At 35.6% G+C, this 20,384-nt stretch overlaps 1 protein-coding gene across 2 annotated transcripts in view; it reads left to right on the top strand.

Annotated features, from left to right (window-relative positions):
- The window catches only part of Tmem63 (transmembrane protein 63), a 154,100-nt gene that overhangs the window by 113,513 nt on the left and 20,203 nt on the right, over positions 1–20,384 (top strand). For both annotated transcript variants that reach the window (XM_089238706.1, XM_089238707.1), the window contains exons 17-19: positions 8,039–8,092; positions 15,315–15,477; positions 19,395–19,500. In XM_089238706.1, the coding sequence (XP_089094832.1) occupies positions 8,039–8,092; positions 15,315–15,477; positions 19,395–19,500 (323 nt within the window). The remainder of the gene's footprint in view (positions 1–8,038; positions 8,093–15,314; positions 15,478–19,394; positions 19,501–20,384) is intronic.

The following is a 20,384-nucleotide window of genomic DNA, read 5'->3' as shown; positions in this document are numbered from 1 at the left end:
CAGACTTGCTGCGACACTTTATTTCTCACCAAATATTATTTATAATACGTCCTTATGGGCAATTTCGCCACCAAGTTTTTTGGCGAGAATTTGGCGTTTCGTGTATTTATGTTTTCGATTTTCCGTCATTTGCTCGATAATTTGGTCTCCCAAATTTTAATGAAATAACAATTTCATGCACAGCATTCAATTGCATCCAAACGTGCCTTTCGCGAAAAAAGATCTTTAAAATATCAATAATGGTTGTAACAACACCTCGGTAATAGCGACAGGATTTCACAGCAACTCGATGTCGTTATAACCGAGTTTGAGTGTATTAAGGCGGTTTTAATGTCACGCGTGTTGTTGGTTTCAATCTATCCAACACACTACATGGAGTTTTTCTACATTTAACACTGTGGTCAACGCCCCTCCCTGCTAAAAACGTAATGAAAGAGAAGACAGTTTTTAAATGGTTGGATGTAAATGGTTGTTAGCATATTTTTAATTAACATTACATCAAAACAGGAATTTAATTAGTTACAGTGGATTTTAAATTAACTGAAATTAGTTAACTATGGTCAATATACGCAGTTTGCCTTGATTTTAATGTTATCTGTGAACAGATATAATCTTGATTAGTAAAGTTGAATAGTTTTTACTTTGAATTCTATTTCAGATTAATTCAATTTGAATTAACTCTTAGCTTGAAAAGTGTTAGCAAAACAATTCAGTAAAGCAGCGGTTCTCAACCTTTTTTGACTAGCGGAGCCCTATCCAGTTTATAACTTCTATGGTGGAGCCCTGTTTGCCTCGAGGGGCCCTATTTTGTACATAATTTTTATTGCAGAACCTTCTAGGTCTCTTTTATTTATTTATCTATCAAATTTATTGATTTATATTATTTTCCTCGAGTCACCGCGGAGTCCTTGGGGAGAGCACCGTTTGAGAACCCCTGCAGTAAAGAAATAGGTATTAATTCTTGTTTTTTGACAATGAATTTGCCATTTATATTCAAATATACACGGGACAAGTATAAGTCACTTAGGACCCTAGGTTCCATTGAGGAAATTGTTTGTCTTTACGTGAAACAAAGCACGTAATAAAAAGAACTATTCGTATTCTGGCTGTAAATAGTGAATTTTGAATTTATAATTGCTTATCAAACAAAAGGATTTCATTCGAAGAAGTTTGAACAAATTCGCGGAAATTGCGTATTACCGGGGGTGTACGCAAGATCGACCTCTCGAGGGAAAACAAAAAGTTTGTGAAGCACGAAAATTTTCTTCCCGAGAAATTTCGAGTTAACACGAAATTTTCTTCCTCGCATGCTTCTCATATTCATTATCATTTTAACATCACATCAAAAAGATATGTGTCGTCGAACATGAAAAAAGGACATCCGACATTGGGCTCAAGTGTGCATAGCCTGTCAGAGGTCCAAAATTCATTGTCATATCAGCTCTTATATTGGACAGTTTGTATCTCCATTCCGATGATTTAGTCACGTGCACATCGACATAGTGGCCCGCTTCCATTATCAGAAGGTTTTTGATACTGCCTCACTTGCATAGATCGCTTTTCAAGATGGCCCGAAGCCATTCCTATAGCAGATATTACTGCTGAGACTGTTGCTAAGGCTTTCATACATATCTGGGTTGCACGGTTTGGAGTACCAGAAGTGATCGTTACCGATCAAGGCCGACAATTTCAGAGTGGTCTATTCTGATCTCTCTGCAAACTACTGGGAATCAAACAAAATTGTACCACTTCATACCATCCAGAAGCGAATGATGTCGTTGAAAGGTGGCAGCGATCAAGTGCCATTCCTCAACAGATTGGGTGGCAGTATTGCCAATCGTTCTACTAGGACTAAGAGCGGCATGTAAGCCAGAACTGGAATGCTCCATATCTGAACTGGTATATGGTGAACCTATCATACTCCCTGGCGAGTTGTTCTCAGCTTCCAACATAGATGTCAATGAGAAACAGTTACTCACTGAGTTACGACAACACTTTTCGAAAATTCGACCTGTCCGTGCGTCTCACCATAATAAATCCAAAACATTCATCCATAAAGAACTTGATCATTAAACTCATGTTTTCCTTCGCAATGACGCTGTCAAGAAGCTGTTGGAGTGGCCATATGATGGCCCCTATGAAGTGATCGCAAGGCGTAATAACACTATCACCATCAGATGCAAAGGAAGAAACGTATGTGTGAACATTGCACAAGTGAAACCAGCGCACATTGCCACTAACAGTGACAGTACAAACAGTGAACCCATTGTGATTTGTTACAGCAGAGCAAGTCGTCCCCCGAATCTTCTCATTTTATAAGTGCATGTAATAATTCCGTCTTTATGTGTATATATGTTTTTTTTCTTTAGTTGTCAATAATTAGTTCATACAATCCGCACTGGAGGGGGGGGGCAGTGTGGCACTGCGATCGTTAAGAGAAAACGTGCGCTTCTGGGGAGGAAAAAAAGAATTCATTGGTCTTGTTTCCGCACTCGACAAGGTTGCACCATTTTTGTATAAATAAATTTCTCGTTATCTATTTTGTTGTTTTGTAAAGCAACAGGAGTATGCAGGCATGTGAGTGACCAAGAGAGTATGCAAGCATGTGAGTGACCAAGAGAGTATGCAAGCATGTGAGTGACCAAGAGAGTATGCAAGCATGTGAGTGACCAAGAGAGTATGCAAGCATGTGAGTGACCAAGAGAGTGTGCAAGCATGTGAGTGACCAAGAGAGTATACAAGCATGCAGTGGCTAAAAAGACACGGACATATTTACAGGCATAGGGGCCAAGCGGTTCAAATGCGAGGGATGGATAGTAAAAAAATAGGCAAAAGCTGCAAAATTCGTGTAGCCCACAAAAGGGAAAACCATAAATACACCTCTGCTTTTGGGGCAATCCCTGAAAAAAGGGGGTATGCCTAGTCAAAAACAAACTTTTAATTATTAGATCTATATTGAAATATTTTAATAAATGCAGATAGCTCTGGAATACTCTTGTGTCTGGTACTTGAAACACACAAAAAACCCATTTATGTGCTGGAACTGCCAGTCTTCATATGCAAGTCTTTGAGGTTGGAAACCACAGAAAACCCAACTTCAGCTGGTCACCACAGTGGTGGTCGGCTGAAGTTGGTTTTCTGTGGTTCCCAACTTCGAGGTGCGAATGCAAGCCGATCTCCCTGTTAAAAAGTCTCGCCACAGAGAGCAACAGGGCTACAACAGTAAAATCTCCAATCATTACACTTCTTTCATAGTTCGAAAAATATGAGGCAGATGGCAGCACTATAACAAGCATTGCACAGAAACAAGCTTCACAACATACCCATTCCAACATGTACCAATTCATTAAAAGTTCTGCAAAGGAAATATGTACAAGGTACATGTATCGTTTAGTAGTAGTAGTCTTCATATGCTTAAGAAAAGCTTGTGCTTGTTCTTTTGCTCATCATTTCTTATTTGTTCACTTTGGAGTGGGGGAGAAAACTTGGCTCGCCATTGACTACATACAAAATATATTAAAAGGAATCTAAGTATATTGTTTTCATGAATATTTATTGAAATATAGTTATACATTTATTAAGAACTTTCAAAGATTAGTTCATTAGTGTCCTATTATGAGGGTCTCAGATGAGTAATTATGAATATTCAATATTCATGCATGTACTATTGTTTTGCCATAATTGTTGTAATTTTCATTTACAGTTTTGGGCTTTTGTGACTCATCCGAAGTGTTAATTTTAAATATAATATATATTTATTTTATTTCCCTTTTTTTCAGATGAATTGCTGTAAAGTTACACAACTAGGGGAAAATGACTAAATATTATTGTTTATTTTCAAAGCAGTAAGTTATTTGCAGTAAAGTGGTCAAATAAAATTCCTTATCTGTTAAAGATTTTTCTGTAATTAGAAATTTGAAGGTTAAATCCTCATGCCGCAGCTTAGTTGTTGAATATATATTGTATGAAAATATGCGTGCTGTTATGAATGACAGTTGTAAAGGTGTGCTCAGGGCCACAACTAGAGAGGAGCAGGCGGGTCTCATGTCCTGGGCACTGGACCAGAGGGGGCACAAATTTCATTCTCAAACCTTACCTTCAACATTAAAAGGGGGTGCCAAAATGCGCACTTGCCCCAGGTGACCAAGCATCTAGTTGCGGCCCTGGGTGTGCTTCTAAGAGTTACGTATATTATGTTTGTATAGTTTGTTTAAAAAAATAAATTTATACCTTGAAATAATTTAACCAGTGTTTCTGTGTGTTATTCAGCAGTTGAAGTATATTGAAGAAAATTCTAGTGAAGTGACAGACCAAGTTAAAATTATCATGAAATGACAGAGAAATAAATTTCTAATATGTAGAGGCATAGGTATCTTAAGGGTTGTCCCAAAGTTAATGTTTCCTATCTCTGCATTTTCAATGACTCCAAAAAGTTATTTCCTTCATTTAATCCAGTATTTTTGAAGTAGAAGCTAGGGAGATTTCCTATGGGTTGGGGGGGGGGGGGTGATGAGAGTTACAAAAAATTGAAAAAGGCGGTGGTGGAACAGTTTGGGAAATTATATAATTAAATTTAAATTTTCCTTCCTGTAATCATTTTTTTTACCTTGAAAGCCAACTCATTCCTCCCCCCCCCCCTTTTAATTAGGGATTTAGTTTTTTTTCTACTTATATATATATTTCAGCATTCTTGCTAAAAAGTTGTTTAAATTCAAAGGATCTCTGATGTGCTGCGGGAAGGGGTTGTGTGTGTGTGGGGGGGGGGGGGGTGCTCTTGGAGAGTAAGAAATATATGGGTCTGACTTTTTTGCTCTTTTTTATGCTGCACCCACACAGCAACTGTACAAGATCCCAGAAGAGCAAGGACTCAAATCCCTCTGATTTACTGATGCCTTGGGATGCTCTGTATGTCATTTCCTAATTTCCTTGCTTCTCTCCTACATCGTCATAACTTATTTCCTTCACATTAAAAGGGAGCTCAGCAAATCCCTCAAAAGCAACTGGTGGAGCACTAAGGGGGAGGGATGTTGTTGGAAAACACCATGCTATGGGGTATCAGCATCAATAACGTTGAGGAGGCTATGGCAGTAATCATTATTTCTACAGAATTTGACAAAGAAAAATGTGTTTCTATATTGATATATAGTGTTCCTTTCAAATTTCTCTTTTTCTTTTCTTTCTTCACATAGAGCTAATCCTATACAGCTACTATATATAGCCATGTATCACACGTTAGTGATTAAAAAAATAGATTTGTTGCCTTACTTGACCGTCTTACATCAGCATATCAAACAATTGGCTAATAACAATAAACAATAACAACAAAAATGAACAAAACATTGGCCAGGGATCTCCAGCTACTTTGGCAATTGGCTAGCCAAAGCCGAATCATTTCTGCAAATCTGACTTTGGCCAAAATTTTGGCCAATTCACGAATTGTTGGCAGTAACATATATTCTTTGCTTTGCAGCTGGATCACAAAGTATTTTAGCAACATTTCAATGTTTGTTTTCTTGATGAGATAACATTTTTGCTGAGTCATGATATTCTTATTAAGAAGTCACCAACGAATAAGTCAAATACACGACATAAATAAAGATAGTTTATTTGCCTTATTTGTGTGCTGGTGACTTCTCAATATTCTTAGGCAAAGTTGATCTACTCTTCCATGATGTTCTTGCTTTGCTACTCCAACCAAGCAATTCCTAAAAAGAATCTTTGTTGCTTATTTACTCTTGCAGTCTTCAAACCTTTATTGAAATCTTCATTTCTATCACTAGGCAAATTTTTGGATTATACTACAATTTCCCCAACATTAAGGAAAATATCATTCAGGAAAATAGGTGTTGGTTAATTTAAAATTCTGTTCTACTATATTGTGTGTTATCTAGGGCTAGACCTGAAAGATATAGTGACACCAAGTAACTAAAATATAGGAGCTGTAATTTCCCATAAAGGTACGTCCACACACACTCTCTCTAGGCAATATTCTTGAGCTATCCACAAAGCTTTTGTATGTGAATGGAATGACAGGTTGCAATGATTTATGAAATGATCAATGGAAGTTGTACTTGCAATAATCTATCGATGGTCAGTACATCACAGAGACTTGAGTTTCGCCTTTTACATTTTGTATAGCAAAGGCTGGCAACCAATTTTTGTGTGGCAAAAAAAGAAGGAAAGTAAAAAAATTAGAAAAGGGATAAAGTCTGGCTTACTTATTTAAATTACCTCATGGTCAAAGTCAGTAAGCATGTGTAGACCCACTTTTTTTAACAGTTTCAAACCCTAGTAGTGTGATGGAAATTATAGAAGCTTAACCAGTCACCAAAACATGATGTGTACTGGCCTCAATGCTAAGTACATTTATTATTTGTATATTTATATTTATAATTTGTTATATTTGGCCACACATCCTTGAACAATATTAGGCATGCATATCCCTGCTGCAACATTTTTGGCTGAAGAATTTCTTGGAGCAGGCAATTACTAGAAATGAAAAATGAATGTATTGTGACAATCCAGTATGTAATGATCCATAGGTTTGATTCCGGAGATTGGCAGAAAAAAAAATTCGATCAGGCCTGTGGCCACTACCAATAGATTGCCACCGTCTCAATATGCCCTTGCCAAAAGTTTCCTCTGTGCTTAAGACAACGATGTAAGTATAATATGACTTTCTCGAGTGAAAAGATTTCCAACTCAACTTATTAAATTGCTCTATGGTGATATGACTGAAGTTGGTGTGGAATTGAAAGGCTTCATTCAATTCAATCAAGTCCTGAACATTTACTGCAAGGTAGGATATTTACACAAATACATGTTGCTGTGTTTAGTGGGAATGCATGAAGTGGTGGTCAGGCAAGATTAATTTGCCTAGACTGTCCGTAGTTTCTACTGGCCACACTCAACTACTGATCTATGGGAGATACTCTCAATACTACAAAAAATCTCTTAAGGGTCTTTTTTTTTTCCAAAAAAAACCGGATATGGCGTAATGACAAATTTGAAATTCTGAATTTAAAAAGACAGCAAAAAAGAGTTTAATAAAACACAAACATTGGACTGGGAAAAGGTTGGTGATCAAATTGATACATTGTTTGCTTTTTAGAGTATTACAGCACAACATTTGGGCCTAAGTTCAAAGGAATACTGTGACAAGATCATAATCCAGACTGACAATGAATGAATGAACGCCAGAACTTTGCCACTGGACTTATCCCGTTGCCGAGATCTCTTCCAGCCCAATCCAGGCTGACAACATTACAATAGAACAATTAACAATATCTAATATTAGGACATGAGAATATCTGACAAATATAAGGAATTTGTAAAATTTGTCCTGCGAATGTAGTCATGGTTATTTTCACGCTGGTCCCTACATCTGATAAGGGTGGTTCTAGATCCACAATGTCAGCAACTTTCAGGACTGATCAATAGAGAATTCAGAGGAGTGAGGAGAAAATTTTGTGTTTGGTAAGAGTTCCGCGTTTTTATTGAGTTTAGTTCCCCTAAGGCCTGTATGCTACAACCAAAGCATGGAAAGCTTTTACTACATTGAGGACAAATGATGGAAAGGCAATGTAAATGCCAATGTTGATATGGCTGCATTGAAAACAATGTATAGTGTGACCATGGAAAGATGGTTGGTACTGTTACACCTGACAGAGAAAATGTGCTGGTACTGTTACACCTGACCTTGTATGGCCTTCATCACGAAAAGATAGGGTTCATTCTTCAATAGGGAGAAATGGAGGAAAAAAGAACTCCAGCAGCAATCCTAGAGATGTTTATTTTCTACCCTCCCATTTCTCCCTACTGAAGATCAAACCATTCTTTTCGTCACGAAGGTCGTACAAGATCAGAAGCCATCTTTCCATGATCACACTATATACATCTTGCATTTATTTCAAAATCTGAAAATATTTATGGTTTCAATCACATTCACTTGATCAGTAGAACATGATGAATTGCCTCATTATCATTATTAATATATTTAATCACTGATTATACACTTTTTTTATTCTGACTTTTGCAGTGTGGAGGCCTTTTTAGAATGGACTGTGAGGAAAAATGAAACTTATCGTTGGAAGTAAGATTGTGTAATATTTCATACTTTAATAATATTTGGTATAGAATTTTTCCAGATTTTTTTTTTCATAAACTCTTTAATAAAATTATAGTTTGTATCAGTTTTCTTTCAACTTTGAATATGTAGCTTTCATTGAATTGCATTTGTAATGCAGTCTATGCTCCCTATAATGATCTCACATTATAGCAACCATTTCATTACAATAGCCGATAGTAAAAGTCCCAAATGTTTTCTTATAATTGTCATTGTATGTTTTCCTTTCAATGTAAGTTTTTTGGTGTAATAGGGGAGTCATCATAACGACCATCGACTGTACTGAACAGGAAATGGTTCAATGCTGCTACCTTCCATATGTATTGATTCAATATAGTTTTTATAGTGAGCAGCTATTTTAAATTATGTTTGTACAATTTTCATTTATCCCTAATGTCAAGTTACTAATACGTGTCAAAGGATTTTTCTTTTTCTTTACTTTTTACTTCAAGCTCCTGCTTTTATCTTGACCTTTTCATTAGTATGGCTCAATAGTGGAGGGGGGTTTGCATTAGCTTTCTTGTGGTGACAAGGTGGGGAATAGGTTTGAATGATGATTAAGTACAGTCAAACCTCTCTTTCTCGAAAACTCTATGTCTTGAAAAATAAAAAATTTGTTGTATGTACTGTACTAAATCAATGAATTGCACACCTCTGTGTCAAAGTAATTTTTGAAAAACTCTATCTCGAAGGGCAAGCCAAATGTTAAAATGAACCCAAAAATATTCCTTTTCTTTTGTGCAAAAATTCCATTTCTGGCTTTTCTCTGAAGGTGAAAGAAACTGATAAGAAAGTGTTTGATGGATCTTGTCAATCATAAGCAGATACTGTGATTGACAGGGGTGGTGGATGCTTGTTCAGCATGGCAAAAGTCAGCTAACACATAATTCAAAATTGCTTCAAGAAAGCTGTGGATTTCAAACCAATCATTTCAGTGATAAAGAAATCAGATCTAGCAAACCACTCGAATTTCAATGAATCTCAGAAGAATGTTGAAAATGGAATTTCATAACATTAGGGCATTACTAAAAAACTTGCATTAAAATACTCTCAAATTTTTTTTTTTCATATAGGGTGATTAAACATTGATTGCACATTTAACCAATAAATTTTATCAGTATGTTATGAGATGTAATATGGTATTTTTTAATATAATTGGGAATGCAGGTTAGTCAATGATAATCACAACAGTACTGACGGGGAATTACCCACCTCTGACTTGGATGGCTTCTCGATTGACACTAAATCACCGGGCAAATTAAAAAGTGTGTTAATAAATGCCAGGAGCTTGGCTAATAAGAAAGATTTTTTAGAAACTATGATAGTTGTGGAGGGCTTGGATCTTATAGCCATTACAGAATCTTGGGCAAACGATGGGGATGAATCTTTCTTACACATCTCAGGATACGATACTTTTTTGAGAAATAGATCTGATAGAAAAGGAGGTGGAGTGTTGATATACGTGAAATCCTTTTTGAAGGCTAGAGAGTATAACGTGCAGAGAATTGATATTGAAACCATATGGATTGAACTTGAGAACAAAAGACGTCATAAACTTATTGTTGGGGTTTGTTACAATCCACCGAATAGGGATCAAAACTACATCGCCAAATTGCATGATGAAATTTTCTACATGTGTAAGTAAAAGAGGGTTCTCATACTAGGGGATTTCAATTACCCAGGTATTGATTGGGAGAACCTTTCATCTGGAAATCAGTATGAAAGTGACTTTCTTAAGTTTGTGCTCGAAAATTTTTTGTATCAGCATGTATCAGAAGCCACTAGGAGTACTGCTATTTTGGATTTAGTTCTTACCAATTCTGAGGATCCAGTTGGCCCCCTCTCGATAGGAGGCTCTAGGTTAGAGAGCAATGTAGGCATGTGTGTAGTGTTTTCAATTACTTTTTCGCATCGGTTTTTAACGAAGATAATGATATTCGATATACAGGTGTTGCATGGGGTAATAAAACCATCAACGATATTCAAGTAGAAGACGTGGAGTTCCTAAATCTTCTAAGAAATGTATGTGCAAGCAAAGCACCAGGAGATATCTATCCCAGGGTCTTCAGGGAATGTGCTAATGAATTGTTGGGGCCAGTCGCTCAGATATACAGGAGTAGTGTTGCTGAGGGTATCGCCCCAAGAGATTGGAAACTTGCTAACGTTGTTCCGATATTTAAGAAGGGTAGTAGAGAAGCGGTGTCAAATTATCGTCCAGTGAGTTTGATGAGCTCCCTCTCGAAAATTTTGGAAATTATCATCAAAAGGCAGTTTGTGAAGTGGATAGACGAGAATAATGTATTGTCGGATAATCAGCATGGGTTCGGGAAGGGGAAGTCGTGTGTAACTAACCTCCTTTGCTTCTATGATCACGTGACTAAGGCTTTGGGTAAGAGCAAAAATGTTGATGTTGTTTACCTTGATTTCCAGAAGGCATTCAATCGGGTCCAACATGGCAAACTATTGAAGCATTTACACGAGATTGGAATTGGGGGCAACTTGCTGAATTGGATAGAATCGTGGTTAAGAGATAGGTCGGGGAATTCTCTGGTTGGACAGACGTCACAAGTGGAGTTCCTCAGGGAAGTGTCCTTGGCCCCATACTTTTTTCACTTTTTATCGACAAACTCGATCAGGGTATCGATTGGATTACTAGCAAATTCGCAGATGATGTGAAGCTAATGGGGGTAATCGGAAATGAAAGCGATAAGAAGTTGCTCCAGACCAACTTAAACAGGACTGCAGCATGGGCAAATGAATGGAGCATGACGTTTAGCGTTGATAAGTGCATAGTGACTCATTTTGGTTTGAACAACCCACGATTCTCTTACGAGTTTAATGGTGTCACTATCCCGGATGCAACTAGGGTCACCGATTTGGGAATTCTCATTGACGAGCGACTTAGGTTTTCTGAACATTGTTCAGCGGTGGTCAAAAAAGCTAATAGAATGCTTGGTCTTATTTTCAAAAAGGTCTCTTCGCGTTCTCCTAAAGTCATTCTTCCGCTTTTTCGAGGCTTAGTTCGTCCTGGACTGGAATATGCTGTAAGGTTTCGGAGACCATACCTACAGAGGGACATAGACTTGGTTGAAGGGGTGCAGAGAAGAGCTACGCGTGTCCCTATTGGCACACGGGGCTTGAGTTACGAAGAGAGACTTCATTTTTTGAATATGTTTACATTGGATGAACGCAGGTGTCAAGGAGATATGATCGAAGTGTTCAAAATTTTCAATGGGATGGATAGGATGGACCATGAAATTTTAGTACACCGCCAATCGACTGCTTTTACAAGGGGACACCAGTATCGATTGGTGAGGGACAATTCAAGGTTATGGTGTCGCAGGGAATTTTTCTCTAATAGGGTTGTTAATAAATAGAATAGCTTACCCCCGGAGGTAGTAAATTGTAACACAATTGACACGTTTAAAAAGAAATACGATAGACATGTTGGGGTAAATTGAGAAGCTATCCATTCTTGAATAAGACAACCATAAGTATTCTTTATGGGCGTTGTATAATATTTTATCATGTGTATATATTGTTTATAATTTGTGTTAATTGCATTTTTAATTGGGTTGCTGTATTTTTGAAATATATGACATCCATATTTTTATGGGCATCTTTTCATCAGCCACCTCGTTGGGCAGTTTGCCTGTTGTGGCGTTGTATTTGTATTTGTATAATCAATTGAATTTTTCATTCATGTTTTTCCTTTAGTACTAAAAAAAATTTTCTCAAACTCTCTATCTCGAAACTTTTTTCGGTCCTGTCAGTTTTGAGATAGAGAGGTTTGTCTGTAATTGGGCATGAAAATATTAAATAATTTTATTCAATTCAGAATTGAAAATCTAATTTAACAAGGACAAAATGTTAAAATTCAGCTTTAAATTAGAGAGTTCAAAAAGAAAGACATTTTTTCTAATTGACTTTTTTTTGGTGATCAATAAGGTGATTGTGGAAAAAAATGTATATTTGAACTGCTAAATGTTTAATATAAAACAGCACTCACTTATAAATTGCTTTTTTCATTGTCGTAACTTCAAATCAATGATATATAAATATTTTAATGTATTCATGAATTACCCGTACTCACAAAAATCAATAAATTATGGTACATCGTTGCTCACTATTTTGCTGGGCAATGCTCAGAACTGAAAACATAAGCTAAGAATATAACATATTTAAACAGTAATAGTGTGCGAAAAATATTAGCATAGTATTGTAGGTAAAAACATGTTAATAATTTGCTTGTGTGCATGTATAGAAATGCTTGCCTCAGCAGTGCAGTGAGCCAGACTTGCTAGGTTTATCTATACCCCTGGGATGCATCCAATCATTGGGAGCAGAAAAGAGGAGACCAGGGGCTTACTCGAACCCTACCTTTGGGGGGCACAGGGTGAATCTTCCAGAGAAGTCTTGAAATACTAGCTTTCTATAAAAACTTTTTGAATTTTCAGAAATAATTAAAACAGCATGTAAAAGCATTTTTTCTTGAATATTTCAATTTCTGTAAAAAATATTTTAAATTTAAATTTTTATCTATTGCGGGGCACCTGGCCCCTTTATCCTGCCTGCATAGACCTCTGGGGTAAAGCCAAAGCTGTGTTGGTTGAGAGCATTTACCAGTCTAGACCCAGCTTACTTAATTTTGATAATATAGTGGAGGGAATCAAAAATGGCCAAAATTCTGCTTATGTAATACTTAAACTGCCCCAAATTAGTGCATTGAGATTTTCTACTTCATTTTGGTGATGCAAATATCAAGAATGACATTTTTTTTCGAAATAATGTGTCTCAGTTTGATGTCTTTTCTTTTTAAATTAGAAACAACAGTGGACCTCTCAGAGGTTGCACAGGTTCTTATGTTACGTTTCAAGTGTGCATTCCTGATGGTTGGAGCCAGTTCCTTTATCATTGATTCATACATATACAAAGGCCACGACAGGCAAATTTCCCAACGAGGTGGCTGAAAAAATTCTGCCCATATAAAATATGGATGTCAATGCTGTATTTGGTATATAAACCAAAATACAGCAACTCAATAGAAAAGCTTATATCACCAAAAAAAAACAACTTAATAATACACTGCCCATAAAAAAAGATTATGGTTGTCTTATCTAAGTATGGATAGTTTCTCAATTTATCCCAATATGTCTATTGTACTTTTTTTTAAACACATCAATCTTGTTAAAAGTCATAATCCCCAGAGGTAAGCTATTCCATTTATTGACAACCCTATTGCAGAAAAACTACCTGTGACACCACAACCTGGAATTGTCCCTTACTAAACAATACTGGTGTCCTCTTTTCAAAGCAGTTGATTGAAGGTGTATTGATAACTCATGGTCCATCCCATTGAAAATTGTAAACACTTTGATCATATCCCCAGACACCTACATTCCTCCAATATAAACATATTCAAGAAATCAAGTCTTTCTTCATAGCTCAAGTCTTGTATGCTAACAAGAGTACATGTAGCTCTTAATCGCACCCCTCAACCAAGTCCTATTGTAGCTATGGTCTCCAAAACCTTACGCATACTCCAGTGCGGGATGAACTAAGCCTCAGAAAAGTGAAGAATGACTTTAAGAGAATGCAGCGATCTTTTTTTTAAGAACAAAACCTAGCCTTTTATTCATTTTTTTTTACCTAGGATGGTAATACCATTCAACTCATGTGAAACGTGGGTTGTCTGAACCAAAATGAGCGACCATGCACTTGTCAATGCTAAACTTCATGCTCCATTCATTTGCCCATGCTGCAATCCTGTTTGAGTTGGTCTACTTTACTGCACACCAATTCTAGTCATATATCGCCATACAGCAATTTCCAACCAGTGGAGTCAGGTGGGAAATGAAGGTGCTATCTATTGGTGTTTGCCCCATTCTCGAAAGGTAAAGAACTTGTTTCTGATGTTCTTCCCTGGATTCAAGCCCGTGGAACATGACGGTAACCTTTAAAGTGGAAAACGAACATCTTCCCACTGTACTTAAGTTGGTCTGCAACAACTCAGCCCATCGCTTTGATTCCCGACTACCCCTATTAGCTTCTCACATCATCTGAAAATTTGCTAACAATCCCAGACCTGCCAACTCTCCCGATTTAGGCAGGAGACTCCAGATTTTGGCAGAAAATTTGATTTTACACGAGCTTTCACGTTGTCGTGGCGTCAATAATTACCGTCGTCGTTAGGGAAAACACCCATAGAGGACAGTCGTAGTCATTTCCATTGAGCAGCCGTAAAAAAGTCTCTGTGACCACATTTAAGCAACTGGCAAAGACGCGACTTTGTTTTCGTAGCATTTATCGGCAATCATTAATCAGGGGCATGACCTTGGTTGCCAAAATTCCTGTATAATCATTATTGTATTCCATTAACAGCCGTGCGGTAAACAGGTTTTTTCATCCGCAGCTTTGTAATTTGAATTTTTTTTTTAATCGTTCCTTCCGATTAAGCATCTTCAGAAAGAAAATATAAAACTTTAAGCTATATACAGCTAAATATAAAGCTTTTAAAAAATCATATACCCAAGATTATCAATCACTGATAGCATCCACGAAAGGAAACACATACTTTATAAACAGTATGTAGATGTGATTTCTCTATTCTGCATGGAAAGACTTGCATAGAATTATATTCTTCTCAGGGGCAATGCAGAACCTGCCTTGTGGGGGGGAAAGAATGTAACTTTTTCTTAATTTATTTAAAAAAAAAAAATTTCAAATTTTTTCATCAACTTTTTTTTTTGATCGAGTCTATGAGTGTCGGGGGGGGGGGGTGCCCCCCTCGGGAGAATCTCCGGATTTCTGGATTTCAAAAGTTGGCACGTCTGCAATCCTATTCACACCCTGATCGAGTTTATTGATAAAAAGTGAAAAAATTATGTTGCCAAGGACATTTCCTTGAAGGACTCCATTTTTGACATCTGTCAAATCAGAAAATTCCCTGTTCACCATAACCTGTAGTGACCTATCTCTCAACCACGATTCTTTCCAATTCAACAAGTTGCCCCCAATCCTAATCTCAATTAATTTTTATTTTCATTATAGTCTTTGATATTATTTCATTCCAGTTTTATCTAATAGATGACATTGGATTGTTGTAAATATTTACCCTATATATTACACCTGAATGATTTTATATTAATGTATTATAATATATCTCAAATATTTTTTTATCAAATTTCAGATGTGTTTTTATGTCAGGGAATGGAGCTTTTTTTGTGAATTATGTGATAACTGCAAGTTTCATTGGAACAGCATTAGAACTGATTAGATTTCCTGAGTTGATTGTATATGTGTTTCACATGTGTTTCTCAAGGTCACCAGCAGAACAGGCTGGCTTAAGAAAAGTAAGTGTATTTATAATGTTTTATTAGCAGGTTTAATATGTCTATGTTTTCTCATTGTTACATAAGCATCTCTTATTTTATGCTCAAAAATAGAAACACTGGATAGGTAATCATGAAGCTTTAATATTTATGAAAAGTTTTTTTTTTTAAATCTGAGCAAATTGTGTAAATTTAATAAAGGGTATTGATGGAATATTTTTCTCACTAAAAACTTTTTTTTATCTAATTTAGCTTTCAGACTTCCAAGAGTTAATTAGCATAAACTTCTGTGGATTCATTCAAATGTTTTTGCTTTTTCTTCAATACAGAACATTAATGAATTGGTGCAAAAAATACCCATTTTATCCATTTCCCAAATGAGCATGACATTTCCTTTTTAATTGATTGAAATTGTTATGTGCACCAATCATACAAGTGTGTAGCACCTTCATATGGCTGCTGTCAGACAGTGATGCAAGGATGCTGATATTGTATTTAAAACACATATGGAGATTTTTTTTTTTTTGTCAAATTGTATGAATGTATGTTTGCCAAATGAATGAATGAAATTAATTATGTAGAACTGATACAAAGGTAAATCATTGTTGACATAAAACAATATCTTTTTGCAATAGGTCCCATAAGTGTGATATAGGACTGAGATCAAAAATGTCAAAAAAATTTGATTGATGAAAACTAAAAGATACCATGCTATATTTTACTACATATTAATGAAATTATTGGTTAAGTTACACAATCATTGTTCAATCACAGTTTATACAAATGCACTAAAATATGTTCAATTTTTTTTTTGGTTCAATTCAATTGTATTTACATACCTTATTTGAAATTATGCATCAATCTAAGCTCATGAATTTTGTTTTCCTCTTTAAGCCTTCATAATTTCATCTTTACTAGCAATAGCTGCAAATATTTAAGGGCCCTATCTTCTCAGTTTGCTGCAGAAAATGATGCAGCATTTTTCAATATTACTTTTTCTAATTCCTCTGGAGCATTTTCTGCTGCCATACATTCAACAATAATTTCTTTATCAGTCAATTTGCTGGAAGTTTGTGGTGAACTGCCCATTTTCACAAAATGAAATTTCTAGCTTGTGTTATTTAGTAATGCTCCAATGTTCCGAAATTTCATCTTCAACATTGTTTTAAGAATCGTTGAAATTAGAGTGAACCACCAGATCTGATCCTTCATCACTGACATGACTAATTCCAAAACCAGCTTTCTTCATGCAAATTTTGAATTTTCTGTTGGCTGACTTTTTGCCATGCTGAACAAGGCATCCACCCCTGCCAATCATAGTATCTGCCTATGATTGACAAGATCCACATCAACACAATGAGCTGTAATCTTAAAGGAGGTATAGAAGTACAGCTATGCCTCCTCTAAGGCTGTAATAAGAATATAATCCTTTCTTATCAGTTTCTTTTACCTAAGGATAAAAGCCAGATTTGCGTGTAGGAAAAGGAATTTCAGAGTCTTCTTTCCATTATCATTATGACTTGGCCTTCGAGATAGAGAGTTTTTCAAAAATTATTTCGAGACAGAGAGGTGAAAATAAATTGATTTAGTACAGTGAATACAAGGATTTTTTCATTTTTTGAGATATAGAGTTTTTCGAGAAATAGTGTTTTTGAGAAAAAGAGGTTTGACTGTATATTAAAAATTTTGCATGGATCCAAAGTTTTACATTTCTGTTAGGAACTTACAGAAAATCAATTTTATATATATATATATACACACATACATACACACACACATATAGTGAAGTCTTAAGTCTGTTTCAGCCGAAACAACTTGTAAACCATTGGTTATATAACCATACTTTCAATTTAAAAAAATATCCGAATAATGTCTTAATTTTAGACTTCATTTTTAAATACAGTATATACTCATGCATAAGCCGAGTTTTTTTGTTGAAAAATTGTTCCTGCATTTGGGATGGGTATCAGTTTATACACTGGTCTTTTTTTGTGAAGGAAATATTGACACCCCCCCCCCTTTTTATCAAATCATATAGCTACTACATGACTTCTGCACTGCTAGCTTTAAGATTTGCAATGTCATTAAACTGCTTTAGACAGCGTCACAAATCGGTAGGGTAATTTTTGTAGCAATGTTGAAACCCCACAGAACTGATGATGTAAAAGCCAAAGCAAAAAAAATCAAAAACATTGTGGCTTTGATACCTGATGGACTAATGTCAATTTTACAGCCATTAGATGTAAGCATCAACACACCTTTTAAAAAAGATTATTTAAGAAATTTATGGACTGAATGGATGAGTTCCGAAGATAAAGTAAGTATAGCGTCTAAAAATTTTGGCAGGTTCATCAAGCAATAATGCAAGTAAATTGAATTACAGCTCACTATATTTCACTCAAAGTGTCAACATCTTTCCGTATATTCATGACATTCAACTAGAATTTTTATATAAGTTGCCTTATGTATTTGGATAAGAAATTTATATTTTCTGTGCATGCATATCTGAAAATACATGTCATTATGATGTGTCTCATGCATGTTGTCTCAAATATTCTCTATCTTTTGTGAAATTTAGTTAAAAACTCCGCATGTTATAAGCAAAAAAACATGAAATGAAAACTTGAATTTTTAGAAGAACCATCTATATTTTCATAAATATGCATATTATTTTCAAAAAAATGCACAAGAATATTTTACAGAGCAAGAAAAAAACATTTTGTGAAAGTTTAAAGTAATTTTCAGCTTTTTGTGATATAGAGTTCATCAAAAACATCTTTCTCTTTAATTTCTGGTTGGTTCTCTTAAATTCACTCGTAACTAAATCTTCACTGTAAAGTGTGAGTATAAGTGTTAGGTTTACATGTCTGAAATTACACAAAAATTCATCAAGTATTTCCCTAGAAATTCCAAAAATTAGTTTACAAAGGTATTTATCAGTTTTTCTCACTAAGGCGTTTCAGTTATGTTCTACCTCAGCACTGCAAGCCTAAATTTTAAGATGTGAAAATAGCACTGTAGATCGATCAACTGGGCTGCAGCTAGATGCTCGGTCAGCCTGGGCAATCCTGCATTTTGTCACTCCTTATAATGTTGTAGGATAGTTTAGAACAGTGGTTCTCAACCGGTGCTCTGTGGCAACTCCCAGGGGCTCCGCGGCGACTCGAAGAAAATAAAATGAATCAGTAAATTTGATAGATAAGTAAATAAGAGAGGCCTACAAGGTTCTGCCATAAAAATTATGTACAAAAAAAGGGCGCGTCGAGTCAAACAGGGCTCTGCCATAGAAATTATATACTGAAAAGGCGAGTCAAAAAAGGTTGAGAACCGCTGGTTTAGAGGGTAAAATTTACACACCCTCTAGTCCAGCGCCTGGAACACCAGACCCGCATGATCCCCCTCTAGTAGTTGTCCTATCGATTAATCAATCATTGTAATATTACAGTATTAACATAACCATGTATCCCAGTATAATCAATTGCATAATTATGATAATCAGTTACAGATTATCATTTTAAATATTATATAGATCACAAATTTTAGTTTTTTTTCAGAAATAAAATGGCATTCTCAATAATGGCCACTTCCCAATAGTGGAAACATTTTCACAGTCATTAGTGGCCATTGTTGGGAAGTTTTACTTTAATATACATACATAACAAAAATTAACCGCTAATTAACAATACAGTGGACGCTCGTTCTTACAAATCCGTAGGGATATAGAAAATAGTTTATGAAATCAAAAGTTTGTAAATGGGAAAGACGCTTAAAGGAATAGTATATTGCTTGGGACCAGAGAATTAGTTCATAAAAACATGTTTAAATGGGAGGTTTGTAAAATCGAGTGTCGACTGTACATTGTAGCTTACTTAAAATTTTAGTTTGAGATTTGTTTACTCAATTGAGATCAAAGCATTTCACACTATGAATTTTTTTAGGCTGTGATATGGGAATTTGAATTTGGTGTGCAATATGCCTGGTTCCTTTTGATTTTTGCTGTTGTTATTATATACAGCCTCGCTGTTCCTGTGATTGCACCATTTGGTAAGCTTAAAAGCAATTCCTTTAAAGATGAAATTTATGCAAAGCTAGTACATTGATTATTTATTTTTAAATATTAATTTTCTTTGGACGCGGTTGCCCAGGTCGATAAGATGCTCGCCTAAAGTACCAAAGGATGTTTATAGAGGTGTCATGAGTTCGATACCCGGTTCGTCCTTGTCAGAAAACTTTCCTGGCACAGGGGTACAACAAAAATGGCAACATGACCACAGAAAAAATTGTTACTGCAGGGATTCCCACATCGAGGGGTTAGCATGCCAACCTCTCGATGGGTATAAAAAAAAACAAGCCTGCCGTTCGGAATCGGCAATAAATTGTAGGTCCTGGTCTAATTAGCTCTCATGTGCAGAAAATGGCCGTGGTGTGACAAAAATGATCAAAATGATTTTCTTTTTTATAATTTGTTTTGATATTCCAAGTATCAAAACTTGTATCTCAAATAATGAGAAATTTTTCAATGGCAACAACTGACCAATAGTATATTGACTCAGCTCATATACTTTTGCAATTTCATAAAAAAAAATAAAAAAATCTTTGTACTCTGTGCTTCCTATATTTTTTTCTTTTACAAATTTAATGTGTTAAATTTAGAAGTACTATCAACCCTTCAATATGATATGGTTTTTTCTTTTAATAAAATGTATTCAAACTTGCTCTCTGCAGATGTTCATCAAGAATGGAATTTTTTTATATAAAGTAAAACTAGAAAAATAATTGTAGTCCAGAAAAATGATTTTTTTTTTACTATGTTTTAAAATATCTTTAAAAATATGTTATAGAGGGAGATTTAACATAGTAAGGGATATAACCTTAGACCAGTGATTCCCAACCTTTTTTAAGCCATACCCCTCCAAAGCATCTCTGAA

Source organism: Pholcus phalangioides, unplaced genomic scaffold (assembly GCF_987345545.1).
Source record: "Pholcus phalangioides strain wild (caught in Gottingen) unplaced genomic scaffold, Ppha-v1.0 ptg000011l_1, whole genome shotgun sequence".
Taxonomy (NCBI): Eukaryota; Metazoa; Arthropoda; class Arachnida; order Araneae; family Pholcidae; genus Pholcus; species Pholcus phalangioides.
Note: the sequence above shows the minus strand (reverse complement) of the source record. Positions and strands in the feature narration are given on the sequence as shown.